The sequence below is a fragment of the Ranitomeya imitator genome, chromosome 3 (genome assembly GCF_032444005.1).
Source record: "Ranitomeya imitator isolate aRanImi1 chromosome 3, aRanImi1.pri, whole genome shotgun sequence".
Taxonomy (NCBI): Eukaryota; Metazoa; Chordata; class Amphibia; order Anura; family Dendrobatidae; genus Ranitomeya; species Ranitomeya imitator.
This window is the reverse complement of record NC_091284.1, coordinates 400146429-400172171: the sequence shown is the minus strand read 5'-3', so window position 1 is coordinate 400172171 and position 25743 is coordinate 400146429. Positions and strand designations below refer to the sequence as shown.

At 45.5% G+C, this 25743-nt stretch overlaps 1 protein-coding gene across 1 annotated transcript; it reads right to left on the bottom strand.

Annotated features, from left to right (window-relative positions):
• Positions 1–14590: 14590 nt before the first annotated feature.
• On the bottom strand, positions 14591–24128 carry NDUFS5 (NADH:ubiquinone oxidoreductase subunit S5). Its single transcript, XM_069757077.1, has 3 exons — positions 23997–24128; positions 18010–18227; positions 14591–14789 (listed from the first exon to the last, which is right to left on the bottom strand). The coding sequence occupies exons 2-3, from the start codon at positions 18223–18225 to the stop codon at positions 14691–14693; spliced, it is 315 nt and encodes a 104-aa protein (XP_069613178.1). The 5' UTR covers positions 18226–18227; positions 23997–24128; the 3' UTR covers positions 14591–14690.
• Positions 24129–25743: the final 1615 nt, after the last annotated feature.

Below are 25743 nucleotides of genomic sequence, written 5' to 3'. Positions count from 1 at the left end.
TCATTTCATTTTTTATTGTATATAATTACTGATGTATCAGGTGTGGATTAATTCACTGTGATTGGTCACAGTTGCTATTTAAACCTCATTCTGGTGCATAGTAGGCAGCTTTGAAAAAGAACCTAGTGTTCGAAACGCGTAGCATGCTGCTATCTCCTCTCCTGTGAACCATGTTTTTGGACCTTGGATTTTAACTTTAATAAATTGGATATTTTTGGAAGCTGGATTTTCTCTTCTATTTTGTTCTATTGTTTCACGTGAAGACTGCACGGCATCCGGGCTTCCCCCACAACAAATGCCTAGTAGGTGAGCTGGTTTCTCTCCATTTTTTTTTTTTCCTTTTGAAGTAGCATATACCACAGCCAACGTAGCATATAACGCAGCCCACGTAGCATATAGCACAGCCCACATAGCATATAGCACAGCCACGTAGCATATAGCACAGCCACGTAGTATATAGCACAGCCCACGCAGTATATAGCACAGTCCACACAGTATATAGCACATCCCACGTAGTATATAGCACAGGCCACATAGTACATAACACAGCCCACATAGCATATAGCACAGCCCACATAGCATATAGCACAGCCAAGTAGCATATAGCACAGCCACGTAGTATATAGCACAGTCCACGCAGTATATAACACAGCCCAAGTAGTATACAGCACAGCCCACGCAGTGTATAACACAGCCCATGTAGTATATAGCACAGCCCACGTAGTATATAACAGCCCACGCAGTGTATAACAGCCCATGAAGTATATAGCACAGCCCACGCTGTGTATAACAGCCCACAGCATATAGCACAGTCCACATAGCATATAACACAGCCACGTAGCATATAGCACAGCCACGTAGCATATAGCACAGCCAAGTAGTATATTGCCCAGCCATGTATATTGCACAGCTACGTAGTATATAGCACAGCCCACGTAGTATATATCACAGCCTTGTAATATATAGCACAGTCACGTAGTATATTGCCCAGCCATGTATATTGCACAGCCCACTAAGTATATAACACAGCCACGTAGTATATAGCACAGCTCACGTAGTATAAAGCACAGCTCACGCAGTATATAACACAGCCACGTAGTATATTGCCCAGCCACGTAATATATTGCACAGCTACGTAGTATATAGCAGAGCTCACGTAGTTTATAGCAGAGCTCACATAGTATATAGCACAGCTCACGCAGTATGTAGCACAGCCACATAGTATATTGCCCAGCCACGTAATATATTGCACAGCCCACGTAGTATATAGCACAGCCACGTAGTATATTGCCCAGCCATGTGTATTGCACAGCTACGTAGTATATAGCACAGCCCACGTAGTATATAACACAGCCACATAGTATATAACACAGCTCACGTAGTATATAGCAAAGCTCACGCAGTATATAACAACCACGTAGTACATTGCCCAGCCACATAATATATTGCACAGCTTCGTAATATATAGCACAGCTCACACAGTATATAACACAGCCACGTAGTATATTGCCCAGCCATGTAATATATTGCACAGCCCACGCAGTATATAGCACAGAGACGCAGTATATAACACAGCTCACGCAGTATATAACACAGCCTACGTAGTATATAGCGACGCTCCGGTCCCAAGAATGCATTGCGGTCTCGTGAGATAATGACGTAGCGGTTTCACGAGATGATGACATAGCGGTCTTGCGAGACCGCTAGGTCATCATCTCGCGAGACCGCAATGCATGGCCCGGAGCGTCGCGAGGAGTGGGAAAGGCGACGGAAGGTGAGTATATAATGATTTTTAATTTTATTATTTTTAACATTAGATCTTTTACTTTTAATACTGCATAGGCAGCATCAATAGTAAAAAGTTGGTCACACAGGTTTAATAGCAGCGTTAACGGACTGCGTTACACCGCGGCATAACGCGGTGTAATGCAGCCATTAACCCTGTGTGAGTGCTGACTATAGGGGGCACTGACAGAGTAGAAAGGGGCGAATTCGTTGCCGGACTGTGCCTCCAGCCGCGACCAATCAGCGACGTGGGATTTCCATGACAGAAGTGCCCCTTAGACGATTATATATATATATATATATATATATATATATATATATATATATATATAGAAAGTATGTAAAAATAGAAAATCTTTAAAAAAGAATCTGGTAATCTGTAATCGTACCGACGAACAAACAAATCGGTCATCACTTTTACCGCACAGTGAATGGTGCAAAAAATAAAAACAACAACTGAATTGCTGGTTTTTATTCTGTCTTAAAAATCTGAATATAAAGCAATGAAAAAAATTATGTACCCCAAAATGGTATAAAAAAAATCTGCAACTCGTCTTGCAAAAAATAAGCCCTCATACAGCTCTCCTCACCAAAAAATAAAAAAACTTACAGCTCTCAGAATGTGGCAATGAGAATGACTACTTTTTATAAAAAAAGCATTTTTACTGTGTGAGAAAAGCAAAACCTAAAAAAAAACATGATATAAATCTGGTATCGCTGTAATCGCACTGAATAGAAGAATAAATCTGCCTTATCACTTATACCACATGGTGAATAGCGCAAAAATAAAAATAAGAACTATTCTTGTACTGCTATTTGTTCATTCTACCTCCCAAAAGTCGGAATAAGACTCGGCTCGCATTTATCCTACACTCTCTGCTGAGCGCTTACATCGAGGTTTTTTATGTGTAAATTCCCCAAAACCGTGATTCAGACAAAACCCCAGACGAAACCACTCACTTATGAGGCAGATGGAGTAACTTTGGACTGGTCTCTGTTCCAGCAGTGTCATCATTTTAGGCGTCTTTTTTGTGCTCAAGTGTGAATGAGTACAGATCTGTGCACACTTACAAAGATGGATACCACGGGAACAGGTGCAAAACAGAGTATTAAGGGGTTTCATCTTAATTGCATTTTTGTGGGATTTACACCGAAACTCCGAAGGAAGTGATCAGCGTACAATACAAGAATGTGATCCCAGCCTTAAGGTACCGTCACACTTAGTGACGCTGCAGCGATACCGACAACGATCCGGATCGCTGCAGCGTCGCTGTTTGGTCGCTGGAGAGCTGTCACACAGACAGCTCTCCAGCGACCAACGATCCCGAGGTCCCCGGTAACCAGGGTAAACATCGGGTAACTAAGCGCAGGGCCGCGCTTAGTAACCCGATGTTTACCCTGGTTACCAGCGTAAAAAAACAAACAGTACATACTTACATTCAGCTGTCTGTCCCTTGCCGTCTGGTTCCTGCACTGACTGCTGGCCGTAAAGTGAAAGTGAAAGCACAGCACAGCGGTGAGTCACACAGCGGTGACTCACCGCTGTGGCTGTGCTCTGCTTTCACTTTACGGCCAGCAGTCAGTGCAGGAACCAGACGGCAAGGGACAGACAGCTGAATGTAAGTATGTAGTGTTTGTTTTTTTACGCTGGTAACCAGGGTAAACATCGGGTTACTAAGCGCGGCCCTGCGCTTAGTTACCCGATGTTTACCCTGGTTACCAGTGAAGACATCGCTGAATCGGTGTCACACACGCCGATTCAGCGATGTCTGCGGGGAGTCCAGCGACCAAATAAAGTTCTGGACTTTCTTCCCCGACCAGCGACAGCACAGCAGGATCCTGATCGTTGCTGCCTGTCACACTGGACGATATCGCTAGCGAGGACGCTGCAACGTCACGGATCGCTAGCGATATCGTCTAGTGTGACGGTACCTTTATTCTAGACGCGATCAAAACATATTAAGTACCACAAAATGTTACTAATAAAAATCCCAATTTATCCCGCAAAAAAACAGCCCCTACTCATGTCTGTTATCTGTCAGTGTAACTATAGGGGGTTCCCACGTTACTAGTAGAACAAAGACTGTGGAAAAGCTCACACCCCCCAGATAAAATCCAGTGAATTCTGTGCTCACAAATACAAATGCCCCCTCCTTCTGAGACCCATCATGCCTAAACCACGGTAAGCTGCCATTTTGTCCTTATTGTAGTGGGGAGAGAGCACTTAATAATTAACAGGGTGTGTCTTGCCAGAAGCACAAGCTGGGCACAATGTATGGGGGCGCTACAATATATAGGGACACAATGTATAAATTTAGACTGGCAGATTTGCAATTCTCCAGACCAAAAGCCTGGCATGGATGTTACAAGATAGTCACTCTAGCTGTAGATGAATTCATTGAGAGATATAATTTCTACAATAGGTTAACTTTTGAGGTTTTCCTGCTGTTTGGCACCTTCGGGGCTCCCCAAATGTCATCCGCAAACTATTGTAGCGAAATCTGTGCTTCAAAAGCCAAATAGCGCTCTTTCCTTCTCAGCCCTGACATGTGGCCTAACAGTAATTTCTGACAACATATGGGGCATCACCGCGTTCGGGAGAAATTGAGCAATAAATTGTGGGGTCTAGTTTCAACTATTAACCCTTGTATACCTGACAAATTTGCAGCAAATACAAAACTTACATTTTATCACTAAAATGTCATATTTCCACATCTCAATTTTATAAAATTCTGAGGCACCTATGAGTTCAAAATACTCACTACACCCATAGATGAATTCCTTGAGGGGTCTAGTGTCCAAAATGGGGTCACTTGTGTGGGGTTTCTGCTGTTTACGCATGTCAGGGGCTCTTCAAATGCAACATGGCATTTACAATCTATCCAAGGCAAATGGCACTCATTCCGTTCCTAGCCCTGCCATGTGCCCAAGAGTAAATTTTTGATTACATATGGTATCATCGCGTTCGGGACAAATTGCGCAACAAATTATGGAGTAAATTTTTGCCTATTATACATTGGGAAAATTACAAATTTGGGTACCAATTTGGGGCTAAAGCAACATTTTCATGAAAAAAAAAATAATTTCAATATGACGACCTAATTTTATCAAATTCTGTGAAGTACCTGTGGGTTAAAAATACTCACTATACCCCTGGATAAAACCCTTGAAGGGTGTAGTTTCCAAAATGGGATAACTTATGTTTTTTTTCACTGTTTAGGCACATTGGGAATCTCCAAACATGGCACCCGCAGACCATTCCATCAAAGTTTGCATTCCAAACAGTAGTTTTCCTCCACATATGGGGTCTCTGTGCACTCAGTAAAAATTGCATAACAAATTTTGGGGTCCATTTTCTCCTGTTACCATTGTAAAAATAAAAAGTGGGGCTAAAAGTACATTTTTGTGGGTAAAATGTGATTTTTTTATTTTTGCAACTCTACATTATAAACTTCTGTGAAGCACCTGGGGGTTCAAGGTGCTTGCCACAGATACATTCCTTCACGGGTCTAATTTCCAAAATGCAGTCTCTTGTGTGTGTGGGGAGGGGGGGGGGTTTCCACTGTTTAGACATGAGGGGCTCTTCAAATGCAACATGGCGTCTGATCTCCATTCCAGCCATTTTTGCAATCAAAAAGTCATTTAGTGCTCCTTCCCTTCCGAGCTCTGCCATGCGCCCAAATAGTAGTATTCCCCCCACATATGGGGTATCGGCGTACTCAGTAAAAATTGCACAACAAATTGGTCCATTTTCTCCTTTTACCCTTCTGAAAATAAAAAAATTGGGGCTAAAAGAACATTTTTTGTTGGAAAAATGTGATTTTTTTATTTTCATGGCTCTACGATGTAAACTTCTGTAAAGCACCTGGGGGTTTGTTGTGTATAGTGCATCAGGTTGGCATATGACAGTTGTGAAAAAAAGTTTGGGGCTAAAGTAACATTTTTGTGAAAAAAGGTGAAATATTTTTTTCCTTCCACATTGCTTTAGTTCCTGTGAAGCACCTGAAGGGTTAATAAACTTCTTGAATGTGGTTGAGCACCTTGATGGGTACAGTTTATAGAACGGTGTCACTTTTGGGTATTTTCTGCCATATAGACCACCCAAAATCACTTCACGTGTGATGTGGCCGCTAAAAAAATGGTTTTGTAAATTGTGTTGGAAAAATTAGAAATTGCTTTTCAACTTTGAACCCTTCTAACTTCCTTGCAAAAAAATAAAAATAATATGTGTAAAAAGTGATGCAGATGTAAATTAGACAAGTGGGAAATGTTATTTATTAACTATTTTGTGTAAGGGTATGTGTCCACGTTCAGGATTGCATCAGGATTTGGTCAGGATTTTATGCAGGTAAAATCCTGACCAAATCTGCACCTGAGGTCACCTGCACTGTCCTTGCGTTGTTTCTGCAATGTAAGGACATGCATTCTGAAAAGACGCGCCGCATGTCCGTTTTCGCTGGTCTGCCGCATGCGTCTTTTAATGCATAGTGGAGACGGGATTTTATGAAATCTCCTCCACTATGCTGTAACATCTGGACGCTGCGTGTTTGACGCTGCGGCTCTACGCAGCGTCAAACACGCAGCGTTTCCTGAACGTGGAAACATACCATAACAGAACCTTCTAAGAGTTAAAAGTTTAAAAAATTTTAAATTTTTTGCCAAATTTCCGATATTTTCACAAATAAACGCAAGTCATATTGAACAAATTATACTATTATGAAGTGCAACATATCACGAATAAACATTCTCAAAATCATTGGGATCCGTTGAAGTGTTCCATAGCTATTATTTCATAAAGTGACACTGGTCAGATTTCAAAAATTTGGCCCAGTCATTAAGGTCAAATTTGACTTGGTCACTAAGGGGTTAATGGTGTTGCAGCCTCTGTGGCCTTTCAGAAAAGGTGGTATATACTGACAGCCCATGTGACATTGCACACAGGTGGACTTCCTTTCACTAAGCATGTGATTTATGAAGGTAATTGCTAGCACCAAACCATTTTAAGGGCTTCATCACAAAAGGGGTGAATACATATGTACATACCAATTTTTAGTATGAGGTGCCCACGCAATGCTTCACAGTGTTCTTGAGGTTGCACTTATCCTTCTTCCTCCAAACACGGCGAGTGGAATTGATACCAAAAAGTTCTATTTTAGTCTCATCCGACCACATGACCTTCTCCCATGCCTCTCCTAGATCATCCAAATTGTGGTCATTGGCAAACCTCAAATGGGCCTGGGCATGTTCTGCGTGAGCAGGGGGATCTTGCGTACCCTGCAGGATTTTAATCCATGACTCCATGACTGAGTGTTACTAATGGTAATGTTTGAGACTGTGGTCCCAGCTCTCTTCAGGTCATTGACCAGGTCCTCCAGTGTACTTCTGAGCGGATTCCTGACCTTTCACAGAATCAATCTTAGCCCACGTGGCGAGAACGTGCATGGAGCCCGACTGAGCAAGATTGAGTCAAGAGAAAGAGGAGAGACACCAGACCCAACAATGCAGACGAGCTGAAGGCTGCTATCAAAGCAACCTGGGCTTCCATAACACCTCAGCCGTGTCACAGGCTGATCGCCTCCATGCCACATCACATTGATGCAAAAGGAGCCCCGACCAAGTATTGAGTGCATTTACTGAACATACTGTACATTTCAGTAGGCCAACATTTCTGATTTTAAAATCATTTTTCAAGCTGGTGTTATAAAGTATTCTAATTTACTGAGATAATGTGGGTTTTCATTGGCTGTAAGCCATAATCATCAACATTAACAGAAATTAACACTTGAAATAGATCACTGTTTTTAATGACTATATAATATAGGGATTTTTGTGTTACTCACCGTAAAATCCTTTTCTCCGAGACGCTCATTGGGGGACACAGAACTGTGGACTGTGAGTGTATGCTACTGCGCCAGGAGGCTGACACTAAGTAAACATAAAAAAAGCTTAGCTCCTCCTCCGCAGTATAACACCTTGACACCGGCCGCAGGCGAATCCAGTTTGGTGCAAAAGCAGTAGGAGAAAAGGAAACATATCAGCATTAATACAGAAAACAAACATGTCTAGAAATAACCCCACTGACTGAACAAGTCAGAAGAAAAATGAAACAAAGAAAAGAGCCATCTGGCTAACAGGGTGGGAGCTGTGTCCCCCAATAAGCGTCTCGGGGAAAAGGATTTTACGGTGAGTAACACAAAAATCTCTATTTCTCCTTCGCCTCATAGGGGGACACAGGACTGTGGGATGTCCTAAAGCAGTCCCTGGGTGGGGAATTAACTCACTGGTATAACATCCAGGCATCTGCCGACTATAAGTGCGCTACCGCTGCCTGAAGAATCCTTCTACCCAGACTTGTATCTGCAGAAGTCTGAGTATGGACATTATAGAGTTTGGAAAAGGTATGCAAACTAGACCAGGTTGCGGCCTTGCAAACCTGTTCTGCTGAAGCCTGGTGCCGAAGCGCCCAGGAAGCCCCCACTGCCCGAGTGGAATGCGTTTTGATTTCGGCCGGAACGGCTACTCCCTTGACGCGGTAGGCCTCCTGAATAGCCGATCGTATCCACCTGGCCAAGGTTGATCTCAAGGCCGCAAGACCCTTCCTGCGACCCTCAGGGAGGACAAACAGCGCATCCGTCTGCCGAAAAGGTGCTGTCCGAGACACGTACCTTCTCAGCGCTCTCATTAGGTCTAACGTATGGAGAGCTTTTTCCACACGGTGCGTTGGCACCGGACAGAAAGAAGGCAAGACAATGTCCTCGTTAATGTGGAACGAAGAAACCACCTTTGGTAAAAAGGAAGGTGCTGGTCTGAGCACCACTTTATCCTGATGGAACTGTAGAAAAGGAGCCCGACAGGATAAAGCAGCCAGCTCCGTTACCCATCTAATTGAAGTAACAGCCACCAAGAATACAACCTACCAGGAAATGTAAGTTAAAGCGAAGTCCTGAAGGGGTTCGAAAGGAACTTCCTGCAAGGCACATAAGACCAGATTAAGTTCCCAAGCATCCAGGGGGTTCTGTAAGGAGGAACCTTATGAGCTACTCCCTGTAGGAAAGTTTTTACCTGTAGATTAATAGCGATCCTGCGCTAAAAAAGTACCGACAAGGGTGATATCTGTCTTCTAAGTGTACTCGGTGCAAGGCCTGAATCCAGGCCGGTCTGGAGAAACGCAAGAATGTTTGGGATGGACAGGAGCCCACGCCCTCTACACCATGAAAGGAAAACCTTCCAGGTGTGATAACTACGTGCAGAGATGGATTTCCGGGCGCTCATCATGGTAGCGGCTCTTGGGAAAACCCGGCCTGTGTTAGGATCCAAGATTCAAAGATAATTTATAGGGGCACCACAGAAAATACAGAACTGGGATCCAACCTTGACCTAAGAATTACATATGATCCGCAAAACAAGAAACAGCAAAGGTCATATAAAATGGGGATCACCAAGCAGCAAGGATTTATGCAAAACAACACAGCTTTATTTAGGTGAAACACAGGACATAAACATTTAAAAACATCCTAAAAACAATTTTAAACTGTGCCTATAATAAGGCAAGTGCCTGTACATAGAGGGGGGAAGAAATAAATGAGTATGACTCAAGCTCCTATATGGACAGCATATTCACAAAAGTGCAAGCAATGTAAATGATAACAAGACAAAAAATGTACATAGACAAATCATCCCTATATGGCTGCACACCTAGATGTAAGTACTGAAGTACAAAAGTGATTATACATAGACTGTAATAGACTCTGAACATAAGACCATATGATCTATAGTTGGACCAAGGGGTAACCAACATGTGATGAAATACACAGAGTAGTGGCAATGCCTGTGTACAAAAGATAAAATATAGAACTATGCACCCACAATGGTCTTCATAATAACGTACATACCAGAGAAAATACACTGGGCATAATAACCCTGGGAACCCCAGTACTTAAATATGCAAGTAGGTGACACAGAGTCATACTATTGCACTCCACATAGGTCAAATGCATAGGTGCACACATGTAACATGGCCATATCGCCTCAAGCAATTGGGTATAATAACCCGATACTAGCAAAAGCAGGCACAAGAAAGAGGCGAATACCCTACACGTGTCGCCACACAGCGGTGGCTTCGTCAGGGGTGCTATGTACATTTTTTGTCTTGTTATCATTTACATTGCATGCACTTTTGTGAATATGCTGTCCATGTAGGAGCTTGAGTCATACTCATTTATTTCTTCCCCCCTCTATCTATGTACAGGCACTTGCCTTATCATAGGCACAGTTTAAAATTGTTTTTAGGATGTTTTTAAATGTTTATGTCCTGTGTTTCACCTTAATAAATCTGTGTTGTTTTGCATAAATCCTTGCTGCTTGGTGATCCCCATTTTATATGACCTTTGCTGGTTCTTGTTTTGAGGATCCAAGATTCAATGGCCAGGCCGTTAAACACAGGGCCCCTAAGTTCTGGTGGTAGACTGGGCCCCGCGAAAGTAGATCCGGGCGGTCCGGAAGCCGCCACGGAGCTCCGGCGAGCAGCTGCACTAGGTCTACGTAGCATGATCGACGAGGCCAATCTGGAGCGACCAGGATAGCTGGAACTCCTTCTGCCTTGACCTTTCTGATTACCTTTGGGAGCAGTGCTAGAGGGGGAAACAGATATGGGAGATGAAACTGGTCCCAAGGCAAAACTAACGCGTCCACAGCAATCGCCTGTGGATCTCGATATCGGGCGACAAACCTGGGTACTTTGGCATTCCTCCCGGAAGCCATCAGGTCCACGTCCGGGGTCCCCCAGAGTTGACATATCTGCAGAAATACTTCAGGATGTAGAGACCATTCCCCGAACGCAAGACCCTGTCGACTGAGAAAATCCGCAGCCGTTTTTCTCGTCCGGGATGTGGACTGCCGAAATCACCGAGTGATTCCTCTCAGCCCAGCAGAGGACCTGTTTTACCTCGTGCATGGCCGCCCTGCTGCGGGTACCCCCTTGATGATTTATGTATGCCACCGCTGTAGCATTGTCCGATTGAATCCGGACAGGGCGGCCTGCCAGGAGATGATGGAAATGCTGCAATGCCATCCGAATTGCCCAAATCTCCAACATATTGATCGGGAGGGTTGACTTCTGCGAGGACCAGCGTCCCTGGGCTGTGTGGCGGTAAAATACCGCTCCCCAACCTAGAAGGCTGGCTTCTGTCATGACCACCAGCCAATGGACTGGGGGAAAAGGTTTCCCCTGTTGAAGAAATGGACTCGTTGACCACCATGAGAGATCCTGTCTGACCTGGAAAGATAGACGGCACCTGAGGTTGAGAGAGAATGGATTCCTGTCCCATGCTGATAACAGAGCATGCTGGAGAGGGCGAAGAAGGAGCTGCGCAAAAGGCACTGCTTCTATTGTCGCCACCATTCTCCCTAAGACCCTCATGCCAAACCAAATTGTGTGAGACTGGCCGGCGAAGGGTCTTCACCTCTTGCCGAAGTTTCAGGACCTTGTCCCGAGGTAGGATTGTCAAGCCTTGTACGGTGTTGAAAAACCATCCCTAGAAAAGAAATTCTCCTGGATGGTACGAGGGATGATTTTTCTCGGTTTAGCAGCCACCCCAAACGAGAAAGAGTGTCTAGAGTAATGCTGACATTTTCCTCGCAGGCCCGAAAAGACGGCCCCTTGATGAGGAGATCGTCTAAGTAAGGTAAAATGAGTATGCCCCGAGAATGTAGGATGGACACAACAGCCGCCATGACCTTTGTGAACACTCTGGGGGCGGTGGCTAGCCCGAAAGGTAAGAAAAAATTGCTTTTTCCTCCTGTTGTATCTGAGATGAGCTGATCCAATTTTTCTCCAAATAATCGACCCCCCTGATAAGGAAGGGTTGTAAGAGATTTCTTAGAGGTAGAATCTGCTCGCCATGTTCTCAACCAAAGAGCCCTTCTGATGGCAATAGCATTTGCTGCCGCTGAAGCCGCACAGTTTGCTGCGTCTAAAGACCCATTGATCAGATAGCTCCCAGCCAGATCTATTTGATTTGATATCTCAGTCAACTCCACTGGAAGATCCCTCTCCTGAAGAGCCTTGGTCAAAGATTCTGACCAGGACATCATGGCATTAGCTTCCCATGTCGCCGCAAAGTGGGCGAGTGAGCTGAACCTGAAGCCTCAAAGACTGAACGAGCCAAACTATCAATAAGTCGATCAGTAGGATCCTTAATGGATGAGCCATTGGGAAGGGATAACCGTGTATTAGAGGCCAAACGAGAAACCGGGGGATCTACCGAAGGGGATTCTGCCCATTTTTTACGCAGTTCAGGAGCAAAAGGGTATCTAGCATTCAGAGCCTTTTGTCCCGCAAAACGACTGTCTGGATGCTCCCTGTGACGTTGGACCAAGTTGTCAAACTCGGTGTGAGAAGCGAACACCCTATGAGACTGCTTGGCCCTCTTGAATGATACCTTATGACCGGAGGTCAAGGTAGCTTTGTCCTCTATACCCGGGGTCTGGTTGATAGCCTCGATTAGATTGTCTACTGACTCCTGGTAATCAGAGGCCTCTAGATTGCGGGATCCCTCGGAATCGTAGTCCGAACCGAGTTCACTGCTCTCCACTGGAGGTGAACGAGAAGGGGAACTCCAGGAAGCAGATGTCCCTAATGGACCGGGAGACGCTGTGTGGGTTCGCTTTCCCCGCATCTGCCTAGTGCGAACGCGGCCCCTGCAGGCCGAAGGCTCCTGAGTCGGAGGACCTCTTAACGGCAGGTGAACCACTGTCCCTGGCCCCAGCCGGGGTCTGCAGGGACTCGATTGCCTTAGTTAGGGAGTCGCAGGGGAGGGCTCCTGAGCGCGTTCGGAGTCGCAGGCCTCACAGAGAGGATTACTCTGGGTATACGGAAAAGCGGACCGGCAGACTACACATGCGGTATATAGCACCGTGTGAGAGTTGGCCCTCTAGACATGGTGCCCTGCAAATGCTATAATCAGTAATGCAGCTCTTAATGCTGTCAGGCTGGGGGGAGTAGCACTTACCCCAGACCTGTGTCCCCGTTTGTTCTGTGGAACGTGTCCCAGAGCGAAGAATCTGAGCTGCCTTTTTTGAAAAAGAGCGCCCGCACTAGTGGGCGGAACCGGAAATAGCAGCGTCTGCGGACTAGAAGTTGCCAGTGCTTCGGCGAGGGGGCGGCCGAAAATGATGCCGCCGGAAGGGGCGGGGCTTCCATCTGCGGCCTACTTCCTGCTAGAAGCCGGGGACTAAATTATCGGACTAAATTATCAGCCGCCCAGGAAGAGACACTGGCGGTCCGCAGTGCAGCGCCACCCATAACACACAGGCCATGGTGCCACTGGAAACAGGAGACCACGGCACCTACCGGCAGAAAAAGACTCCAGCCGCCATCACCGCCAGACCGCAGGGACGCCAGGAAAGAAATGCAGACCTGCTCTCCAAACCCCCGGTACGATGCGCGCCTCAGGAGCCCTCATAGCCCCCCCCACAGGCAGCCCTTCTTGAATGCCGGCGCCCGCGTGAGGGGGGCTGTGTAACCAAATAGAAGGTGCAGGCACCTTAACTCCGTGTTCCTTTCTATAGGAAGAGGAGAGGGACCGTCCGCCCCCCTTTATCACCGCTGTCTAGCATTGGTGATGCAGTGAGGGGCCGCACGTACAATGCATACGCACCTGTACAGCCTAGGGTTTCATTACCTTAGGGTGGTCAGGGCTTAGTCCGGAAAGTCCCACGTCGCAGGAGAGAATACGTGGAGGCGACACTCCACGTGCTTGCCCGTTGATGGTTTGGGGAGATCGGACCCCTTCAATAGGGTCCGTCGCCCCTGTCTCACTTCCAAAAAAGGGTCCAAAAAGGTCTGGGAACCAGACGTGTGCCTCCTTCAGACACTAAGCATGAACTGGATTCGCCTGCGGCCGGTGTCAAGGTGTATACTGCGGAGGAGGAGCTAAACTTTTTTTATGTTTACTTAGTGTCAGCCTCCTGGTGGCAGTAGCATACACCCACAGTCCTGTGTCCCCCAATGAGGCGAAAGAGAAATATGAGTTTCACTTTTTGTATTGAAGAACTGAAATAAATTAACTTTTTGATGATATTCTAATTTAGTGAGAAGCACTTATACATTGGCATAGGCCATTGTAGCCTCCCAGCTGTCAAATTATTTTTCCATTTCCAGGAGGAATAACAAAGGAACAGCACAACCCAATGATCACTGGACAAGGGAAGGGTGTTCTCTGATGAGTAAGCCCAGTCAAAATTTTTACCATAACGTGGTTCCTCACATCATGTTCTCATATGCTTTATGCAGTTAATACTTAGGCTGCTAACCAGTTCATGCAGCATTACATGAATACCCAATTCTTACACTATGGCTGGTCCAAACAAAGAAAGCAATTGTTACCATCCACCTCTCGTGTCTCCCCTTTTCCTCATAGTTTGTAGGCTTGCGAGCAGGGCCCTCATTCCTCTTGGTATCTGTTTTGATCTGTGTTTATTGTTATGCTTTAATGCCTTTTGTCTGTACAAGTCCCCTCTATAATGTAAAGTGCTGCGGAATACGTTGCCGAAATATAAATAAAATTATTATTATTATTAGTAAGGAAGCCAGAAGAACAGAGCAACAGCACAAGACAATATTAGGGAAGGGCCTGCTTCTGATGACTGTGTAAATATATAGAGAGGGTGGGTCACAATTTTCACTAGTAGAATGGAGGAGGGGTGACTACAGGGTGCAGACCTTGGTTAGATATATGCAGGCTTGATTTTACTAAATGTATTATCCCAAATTATTATAAGTGAAATTATACAACACAGACACAACTGAAACTTGTGTATACACTTTATTACATAGAGGACCCTTGGTTGCCACTGATTAACAATTTACTAATAAAAAAAAGACACAATAACTGTTCCTTTGACGATTATGGGGTATTTTCATCTTTGCTGAAATCGGGTGCTTTATATTTTCCTTCTTTCTCCAACTTTTCTTTTTGCGCTCTAATAATGCTCAAGCGTTGCATCTGCAAGGAAGAGACTTTCATTAGTAGTCTTGTTCAGTAGGCTTACACTAAGGGCTCATACCCACTTGTGCGAAACTCTGATGAGTCTCGCACGGCAATACCCGGCGCTGCAGCCGGCGCGTGCAGCCGCATAGCAATACATGCAGCCGCACACTCCGCTCCTCTGTGTCAGGTGCAGTACCGGGTATTGCCATGCGAGACTCATCTGAGTTTTGCGCAAGTGAGTATGAGTCCTAAGACTCTACATCACCAACACCCAGAACCTTTCTGCAAACCTGTACTTGTGCAAACCATTCCTTCTAAAATATATACAGGGACAAACAATAAGTCGTCACCAAGTCAACATGAAAATTAGCCCTGACAATCCACTGATGCTTCCACCCAATGATGACTAAACAAATCAGAATACAGTAATCAGCACCATCTATCACTCCCTGCAGATCGGAGACTGCTCCTGTCAGATACATACAGCAGAGTATTAATGGCTGCTGCATGTATCTTCCTCCTTTGTGGCAGCAGCAAGCACACACAAGAGGAAAATATTAGATTTTAAAGAGGACCTGTAACAAGGTCAAAAGTGGCCAGTGTTTCCTCTTATTTTTATTCCCACTGCTTCTGAGTATTACATACCATATTTTTCGGACTATAAGACGCACTTTTTCCTCCAAAAATGCGGTGGAAAACTGGGGGTGCGTCTTATAGTGCGGATGTCCCTGTCTGACTGTGGTAGGGAAGCGGCATCGGCGGAGCAGCGGGTCACAGGAGGCAGGAGCTGGGTGATGCAGTTAACTTCTGTGCCCGCTGCTAAAGAGAAATGAATATACACTGCTTTCCACGGCCATGGGCATGGAAGGCAGTGAATATTAATTTATCTTTAATCGGACACGCTGTTAGCCGCAGCCGCTGGCTTCCTGCAGCTGCTAGGCTTTCACATGTTCCCGCTATTTAAGGCAATGAATATTTACTGCTCTCCACTCCCATAGGTGTGGAATGCATTTAATATTAATTCCCTTTAGCAGAGGACACACGTAAATGCCAGTCAGCAGGAAGCCTGCAGCTAACACTGTGCCCGTTATTAAAGAGCAGTGAATATTCACTGCTCTCCAGACACATAGTCCCGGCGTGGAGAGCAGTGAGTATTCCGACAGCTGTCCTCGGCTTGTAAGCAGCGCAGGATGTCACTGCCATGCACTGCTTAAAGCATAAAGCAGCTGCTGGCATTAGAACAAGACGCTGCGAGGGAGTGCAGGAAGGTAAGTATAATGTTTATTTTTTTAATGTTTTTCTGATGGGGACTATGCATACCAGGATAGGGATGAGGGAGGCCATGCCTACCAGGACAGTGATGAGGGGGCCGTGCACGCCACGATGAGGGGGCCATGCAGACCAGGATGGGGATGAGGAGGCTATGCATACCAGGATGGAGATGAGGGGGCCATGCATACCAGGATGGAGATGCATACAAGGATAGGGATGAGGAGATGATACATACCAGGATAGGAATGAGGAGGCCATACATACCATAATATGGATGAGGGGGCCATGCATACCAGGATAGGGGATAATAACTACAGAATTGACCACATTTTTTTGCTTCAATTTTTTTTTCTTACTTTCTCCTCTAAAACTTAGGTGCCTCTTATGGTCTATTAAATAAGTTTTTTTTTCTTCTTAATCTGCCTTCAAGGAGATATGGACCTTTTATTTAGTGCTATTTTTTATGATACTAACAAGGGTGTGTGGCTCACAGGGTATTAATGTAAAGCAATCTAAGTACATGGAAAAAGAGCATAAAAATTAGCACTACATAAAAAAATGACAATCTTGGAACCGTATGGCAGATTTTTAACAAAACAAACCATACTCAGGGAGGGGAGGAGTGGGAAAAAATAAGATCAAAAACTGGTCACTACTGAGCTGCTGACATATCTTATATACCTACCAACAGCATGTACTATGTAGTTCCAAGCTACTCCTCAGCACAGATACATTTATCAGCAGTAACAACATTTTAATTTATGGGCTCTAAATCCCCTCTAGGGTCGCTACATGACTAGTCAATGTCCCTGAACTAAGCCATTATCTGTGGAATAAAATATAATTGAGAAAACACTTTCCAGGTAATGTCTTAATGTTTAATATTTCCCAGCTCTTAGTTCCATCCTTCCATCTAAGGATTGTAATGGTAATGGCAATAGATAAGAGCTTTATAGCAGATGGAATTGCTGTTCATTTCTTTATCGGGATTAATAATGTATGGAAATAAACCTAAGAAATCAGTTTTATTTGTGCTACTGAGTCACCTGACGAAATGCCTTATCTGTACATACTTCTAAAACTCTTTATTGAAGTTCAAATCCTTAATAACTTCCATATTATCACAGCTCGCATTCTTCTCTAATGCATTAAAGGCCACGTTCACATGTTCAGTATTTGGTCAGTATTTTACATCAGTATTTGTAAGCGAAAACCAGGAGTGGAACAAACTGAGGAAAGGTATAATAGAAACATATGGACCACTTCTGCATTTATCACCCACTCCTGGGTTAGGTTTACAAATACTCATGTAAAATACTGACCAAATACTGAACATGTGAACGTGGCCTAATACCTATCCTTTAATAGGTCATTAATATCAGACTGATATGGATCTGGCACACAGCCCCCCAAACAATCCGTTGTTATTAGCTCTGACAGTGGCCGGATGTAAACAATGAATTGAGCTTCACTGTACCGCCCCATTAAATGTGTAGTGAACACTGCCTGGTACTGCACATCAGTTCCTATTTTCTTTCATAGGAGCTCATCTACGGTACTCAACACTGGCCACTACATGCTCTATCTATTCTCAATGGGACTGCCAAGAGCAGTGCTTGGCTTTTTCCAGCAGCTGCATATTGAATGAATCAAGCAGCGGTCAAGTATACATAGTGCCGATTCATTGTAATGGGAATACAAGTCCACCCTTTTGCTAAACAGTGGGGGTTTCATTGCTCTGATACTCACTGACCTATACCTATAAGTTATTGATCCTCACTGACTTATATGCTTTTGGCCTTCATCTGGCAGGTCTGGATACAACGTCAAATAAGATACGAAATACTGTAGTAGACCAAGACATTCCATCCAATGGAGTCCAATAGTCAACCTGTAGCATTGCATAATATTGGATCCTACAGATCACAATTTCTCATGTCCTCTAAACATTTGGCTCACTCACCAATTTGCTTCTGTGCATACACTCGAGGAAGTCTTCATACTCCAGCTTACATTCCTTCTGTGCTCGGATGGTACCAATGCCATGTGCACATTCTACCCAGTCTTTCTCAAAAGAATGGCAACGACCACTGTGCCGGAAAGGTTGCTCAGAGCTCTGCAGCAGCATCCATCTATCAACATCAATTCCCAACTTGCGCTGAAGATCGATAAAAGGCATTGCTGTGAAGTGAGAGCACCAAGAAATAGCATTAATAGCAGAGTATACAAAGCACATACATAACTCAAGATGATGGAGTCAAAAACGATGTGTCCAACATCTGAAGAACCTTTTAACGCCTGGAATCACTCAAGCAGTCTCAGAGTCAAGACTGGAAGTGGATCTAACTGGAAGGAGAAATAGAATTCCATCCTTTATATTCGGGTGATTAAAAAAGGATTGGGAAAAATTATAGCATGAATATTGGTAACCAAGAGATCATAACTCAAATTTATTACAATTAAAAAAAAAACAGTATCAAAGTTTTATCTATGCACTATAAATACGTGGGCCAGAATGTCCTCTGGTATGGATGCCACTGTTACAGTGATGTGTTGTCCCAATATTGAGCCGTCTTCCACGATCGCCAGATATAACACCCTGCGACTTTTCTGTGGGGCTACATCAAAGACTGTAAGACCTGATACAATGCATCGCTGAAATAGTGGCGTCCATATCGATGATACGCTGGCAGATGTCTGCACTGACTTGTAGTACCACCTAGACATCTGCTGGGTCACCAATGGAAATAGATAAGCCCCAATTCATCATGACAGTCTTTATGAGTCTGCCACTCCCAATTCATGAAGAAGTGTAGACCTTTTCATGAATCGGGAGCGCCAGATGAGTGGCGTACACCTCTGTGTGTGCTTTATCTCAAGTATTACTCCAGTTGCTGCTCGCATACTGAACGCCACGCTCATCATGAATCTGCCCACGTTGTTGGCGTTGGGCAAAAATGGAGGGGAACGCCAAAAGTTGTGACACTTTGGTGCAGCCTCAAGTTGTGTCAAAACTTCGTGACTTTTCAAAGCTTCTAACGCTAGAATACTAGTGATAAAACTTTGATGAATCAGACCGAATGTGTCTCCTTTCATGTTAAGGGGAATCTGTCACCCCCTGGGACGTATATGACCTATCAATATGGGTGTACAGGTAACAGAAAGGTTACACTAGTCCTACCTGTCTGCCTCATATTAATGGTCTTGTTGTTGACAAATCTTACATTCTTTCCTTATGCTAATGATTTATTCCAGGCTCTGGGGCGTGCGGTGCCTGGAAGAAGTCCCTGTCTCCGCTCCTCATTGTAATAATAGTTTTGGCACTGGAATCTCTGCACTCCTTCCACAATAAGTACCATTTCCATCTTCTATGGGCACTGCAGGGATCTTCTGCACAGGCGAGTCACTGTGACCTTCAATGTGCGCACCCATAATATGCTCTTCCTACTTCCTCCCTGCATAGTCATTGCTAGGAACTATGTGTACATAGCAATGACGATGCAGGGTGAAAGTGGGGAGAGCATATTATCAGAGCACACACCGGAGCGGAAGATCCCTGAATGCAGAGCTCATAGAATGGAGGAAAAAGTAGGTATTGGAAGAGCGTGGCGCAGGATTCCGGCACATAACTGACGCGTATGGGAGAGGGGTAGTATTACCATGAGGCGAGGAGGCAGGGATTTCATACAGCACCGCACACCCCGAAGCCTGGAAGAAATCATTGAACAAAGACAGAATATATCATTTCTCTACAACAAGACCATTAACCCTGCTGTGGAACCATGGGGTCATATAGACCCCAGCGCTGAATAAATTGAATTATTTCTAAAACTGGTTAATCTCAGACATTGACCTTCTATGTATTTTCATGTAACATATTTCTGCTTATGTTGATGATATTTTAAATTTGTTTTTCAATTTTGTTTCAAAGTTATCTTCAATTTTCTGTGTTTGGGATTCTCCTGACCCCATAGTAACTTTATTGTCTGACTTTTTTGTTGTTGAATATTTTCTATTTATTCACAGGTTTTGTAATACAATTGTACATAAACAATGGCTAGTTCCAAGTGACCCCAGCAGTGTTACAGGACAGCGCAAACAATGCTATGTTTGTCCTCGATCGAAGGCCAAAAAGATGAGATTTGTTTGCAATGATTGCTAGAAGTTCATTTGTGAAGAACATGGCACTATGACGTGCAGTGAATGCAAGGGCTACATTTATTGCCAGATTATTCGTTCGCATTATGTTTTTACTAAAATCCACACAGTTGCAGTTATTGGGCATTTTTTTTGTTGAATTGGAATACTTTAGTTATTAGTATAGCATTTTGGTATAAATTTCAGTTTGTGTTTGATGAGGACAAATAAATCACTTCAAAGTTATGTTTGATTTCTTAACTGTGTTCTGAAATAATGACAGAAAATAAACTTGATTATTCTGAACAGCCAGCATGTTCATTTTAATGACATATGATGATTTTGAGCCTGGGGTCATATAGATCCCATGGTATCAAAGCAGTGATTTTTTTCATAGTTCCACAGCAGGGTTAATATGAGGCATACAGGTAGCACTAGTGTACATCACCTGTATGCCCATATTAATAGGTCACATACGTCCTGGGGGTGACACGTTCCCTTTAATGAATGTTATATTTTTTATAACGGAATATATTAAGTAGTGCCCAGTCACGTAGTATATTGCCCAGCGATGTAGTATATTGCTCAGCCACGTAGTATATTGCCCAGCGATGTAGTATATTGCTCAGCCACGTAGTATATTGCTCAGCCACGTAGTATATTGCTCAGCCACGTAGTATATTGCCCAGTCACGTAGTATATTGCCCAGTCACGTAGTATATTGCCCAGTCACGTAGTATATTGCCCAGCCACGTAGTATATTGCCCAGTCACGTAGTATATTGCCCAGTCACGTAGTATATTGCCCAGCCACGTAGTATATTGCCCAGCCACGTAGTATATTGCCCAGCCACGTAGTATATTGCCCAGCCACGTAGTATATTGCCCAGCCACGTAGTATATTGCCCAGTCACGTAGTATATTGCCCAGTCACGTAGTATATTGCTCAGCCACGTAGTATACAGCAGAGCCACGTAGTATATTGCCCAGCCACGTAGTATATTGTTCAGCCACGTAGTATATTGCCCAGTCACGTAATATATTGCCCAGTCACGTAGTATATTGCCCAGCGATGTAGTATATTGCTCAGCCACGTAGTATATTGCCCAGCGATGTAGTATATTGCTCAGCCACGTAGTATATTGCTCAGCCACGTAGTATATTGCCCAGTCACGTAGTATATTGCCCAGCGATGTAGTATATTGCTCAGCCACGTAGTATATTGCCCAGCGATGTAGTATATTGCTCAGCCACGTAGTATATTGCTCAGCCACGTAGTATATTGCTCAGCCACGTAGTATATTGCCCAGTCACGTAGTATATTGCCCAGTCACGTAGTATATTGCCCAGCCACGTAGTATATTGCCCAGCCACGTAGTATATTGCCCAGCCACGTAGTATATTGCCCAGTCACGTAGTATATTGCCCAGTCACGTAGTATATTGCCCAGTCACGTAGTATATTGCTCAGCCACGTAGTATACAGTAGAGCCACGTAGTATATTGCCCAGCCACGTAGTATATTGCTCAGCCACGTAGTATATTGCCCAGTCACGTAATATATTGCCCAGCGATGTAGTATATTGCTCAGCCACAAAGTATATTGTTCAGCCACGTAGTATATTGCCCAGCCACGTAGTATATTGCTCAGCCACATAGTATATTGCCCAGCGACGTAGTATATTACTCAGCCACGTAGTATATTGCCCAGTCACGTACTATATTGCCCAGCTACGTAGTATATTGCCCAGTCACGTACTATATTGCCCAGTCACGTACTATATTGCCCAGTCACGTACTATATTGCCCAGCCACATAGTATATTGCCCAGCCACGTAGTATATTGCCCAGCCACATAGTATATTGCCCAGCGACGTAGTATATTACTCAGCCACGTAGTATATTGCCCAGCCACGTAGTATATTGCCCAGTCACGTAGTATATTGCCCAGTCACGTAGTATATTGCCCAGTCACGTAGTATATTGCTCAGCCACGTAGTATACAGTAGAGCCACGTAGTATATTGCCCAGCCACGTAGTATATTGCTCAGCCACGTAGTATATTGCCCAGTCACGTAATATATTGCCCAGCGATGTAGTATATTGCTCAGCCACAAAGTATATTGTTCAGCCACGTAGTATATTGCCCAGCCACGTAGTATATTGCTCAGCCACATAGTATATTGCCCAGCGACGTAGTATATTACTCAGCCACGTAGTATATTGCCCAGTCACGTACTATATTGCCCAGCTACGTAGTATATTGCCCAGTCACGTACTATATTGCCCAGTCACGTACTATATTGCCCAGTCACGTACTATATTGCCCAGCCACATAGTATATTGCCCAGCCACGTAGTATATTGCCCAGCCACATAGTATATTGCCCAGCGACGTAGTATATTACTCAGCCACGTAGTATATTGCCCAGTCACGTACTATATTGCCCAGCTACGTAGTATATTGCCCAGTCACGTACTATATTGCCCAGTCACGTACTATATTGCCCAGCCACATAGTATATTGCCCAGCCACGTAGTATATTGCCCAGCCACGTACTATATTGCCCAGTGACGTACTATATTGCCCAGCCACATAGTATATTGCCCAGCCACATAGTATATTGCCCAGCCACATAGTATATTGCCCAGCCACATAGTATATTGCCCAGCCACATAGTATATTGCCCAGCCACATAGTATATTGCCCAGCCACGTAGTATATTGCCCAGTGACGTAGTATATTGCCCAGTCACGTAGTATATTGCACAACCATGTAATATATTGCCCAGCCACGTAGTATATTGCCCAGTCACGTAGTATACAGCACAGAGCCACGAAGTATATTGCCCAGCCACGTAGCATATTGGCCAGCCACGTATGTCACAGGTTAAAAAATAAACATATACTCACCTTCCGAGGGAGCCCTTGTAGTCATGTTGCCTGTGTGCGGTGCACTTGGCAGCTTCCGGTCCCAGGGTTGGTAGCACAGGACCAGTGATGACGTTGCAGTCAAATGACCGTGACGTCATGGCAGGTCATTGTCGCATACCATCCTTGCCACCGAAACCTGCTGCTTGCATGGAGCGGTTACCGAAGCGTCGCGAGGAGCGGGAAAGGCGACGGAAGGGGAGTATATAATGATTTTTTTTATTTTTCTTAACATTAGATCCTTTTACTATTGACGCTGCATAGGCAGCATCAATAGTAAAAACTTGGTCACACAGGGTTATTAGCGGCAGTAACGGAGTGAGTTACCCGCGGCATAACACGGTCCGTTACCACTGGCATTAGTATGGAGCGGGCGCCGGGCACTGACTGCAGGGGAGTAGGGAGGGAATAATCGGACTGTGGCCGTCGCTGATTGGTCGTGGCAGCCATGACAGGCAGCTGGCGAGACCAATCAGCGACTTGGATGCCATGACAGACAGAGGCCGCGACCAATCAATATCTGTGACAGAAAGGACAGACAGACGGAAGTGACCCTTAGACAATTATATAGTAGATTGTTTTGTTTTTCAGGCACAATCCACCTGAAATTAACATAAGTGTGAAAAGTAGCAGGGATGGATAAATGCAGACAGTATACTGCACAGCTGCCACCATTACACGGTGCCCTGGCTCCGGGGGTGCTGCTCCCACACACTATTGCCCACCGCCATACTGGCAGAGGGTCACACACGGGACCACACGCGCAGGCCGCTGTCAGTAACAATGGCGCACGTTACAGCCCAGAGAATGACTCAGAGATACAGATGTAAATATAAGTGAGCGCTAATACTACGCCGGAGAAAGAAGCCAGTTTTCTACTGTCACCTGTGGGGATCCGGACGTCCTCTACTCCTGCAGCTTCACGACACTGGCAACCGTAAAGCGCCTGTCACGTGATAAATAAAGCAGGCGACATGTTTGTTTTGGGCACACACATATCAATATATTATTGATTTACCTAGGGTGAAATCGCTACAAATTTGTATAGAGCTGATTTATAAGTCGTGTGTGTGTAAGTATATGTACAGAACGTGGCTGCGGATAGTCTGGAATATAGCGCTACTGGCGAGATGCGCGTTAGCTGTTACAGCGCCACCTGCCTATTGGAGGAACAACGTGCTGGCATGACGTATAAAGCTACAGTATAGTGAGAGCAGGCGGTATTACGGCAGCCTGCACTATAGCATCGCGGTCAGCGGCGGGCTACAGACCAGCGCTGTGTGGCTACAGACCAGCGCTGTGTGGCTACAGACCAGCGCTGTGTGGCTACAGACCAGCGCTGTGTGGCTACAGACCAGCGCTGTGTGGCTACAGACCAGCGCTGTGAGGCTACAGACCAGCGCTGTGTGGCTACAGACCAGCGCTGTGTGGCTACAGACCAGCGCTGTGAGGCTACAGACCAGCGCTGTGAGGCTACAGACCAGCGCTGTCAGGCTACAGACCAGCGCTGTGTGGCTACAGACCAGAGCTGTGTGGCTACAGACCAGCGCTGTGAGGCTACAGACCAGCGCTGTGTGGCTACAGACCAGAGCTGTGTGGCTACAGACCAGAGCTGTGTGGCTACAGACCAGCGCTGTGAGGCTACAGACCAGCGCTGTGTGGCTACAGACCAGCGCTGTGTGGCTACAGACCAGAGCTGTGTGGCTACAGACCAGCGCTGTGTGGCTACAGACCAGCGCTGTGTGGCTACAGACCAGCGCTGTGTGGCTACAGACCAGCGCTGTGTGGCTACAGACCAGCGCTGTGAGGCTACAGACCAGCGCTGTGAGGCTACAGACCAGCGCTGTGTGGCTACAGACCAGCGCTGTGTGGCTACAGACCAGCGCTGTGAGGCTACAGACCAGCGCTGTGAGGCTACAGACCAGCGCTGTGTGGCTACAGACCAGCGCTGTGTGGCTACAGACCAGCGCTGTGAGGCTACAGACCAGCGCTGTGAGGCTACAGACCAGCGCTGTGAGGCTACTGACCAGCGCTGTGAGGCTACAGACCAGCGCTGTGAGGCTACAGACCAGCGCTGTGAGGCTACAGACCAGCGCTGTGAGGCTACAGACCAGCGCTGTGTGGCTACAGACCAGCGCTGTGAGGCTACAGACCAGCGCTGTGTGGCTACAGACCAGCGCTGTGTGGCTACAGACCAGCGCTGTGTGGCTACAGACCAGCGCTGTGAGGCTACAGACCAGCGCTGTGTGGCTACAGACCAGCGCTGTGTGGCTACAGACCAGCGCTGTGAGGCTACAGACCAGCGCTGTGTGGCTACAGACCAGCGTTGTGAGGCTACAGACCAGCGCTGTGAGGCTACAGACCAGCGCTGTGTGGCTACAGACCAGCGCTGTGAGGCTACAGACCAGCGCTGTGAGGCTACAGACCAGCGCTGTGTGGCTACAGACCAGCGCTGTGAGGCTACAGACCAGTGTTGTGAGGCTACAGACCAGTGCTGTATGCCACATTACTGACAGACCAAGGAAACTGTGCAGGCCTGAAGAATCCTATTGCCCCCTAGTGGAGTGATCGCGGTAATGCAGATCCTACTCATAAGACTTCAAGTCATAACTGCAACATGCAGTAAACCAGT

Bases quoted from the DNA above. Each gene is read 5' to 3' on its own strand.
- NDUFS5 (XM_069757077.1), bottom strand. From the start codon at position 18,225: ATGCCTTTTATCGATCTTCAGCGCAAGTTGGGAATTGATGTTGATAGA. The intron at 14,790-18,009 runs GTGAGTGAGCCA...TCTTCCTTGCAG, and splicing joins GTATGCACAGAAGCAAATTG to ATGCAACGCTTGAGCATTAT.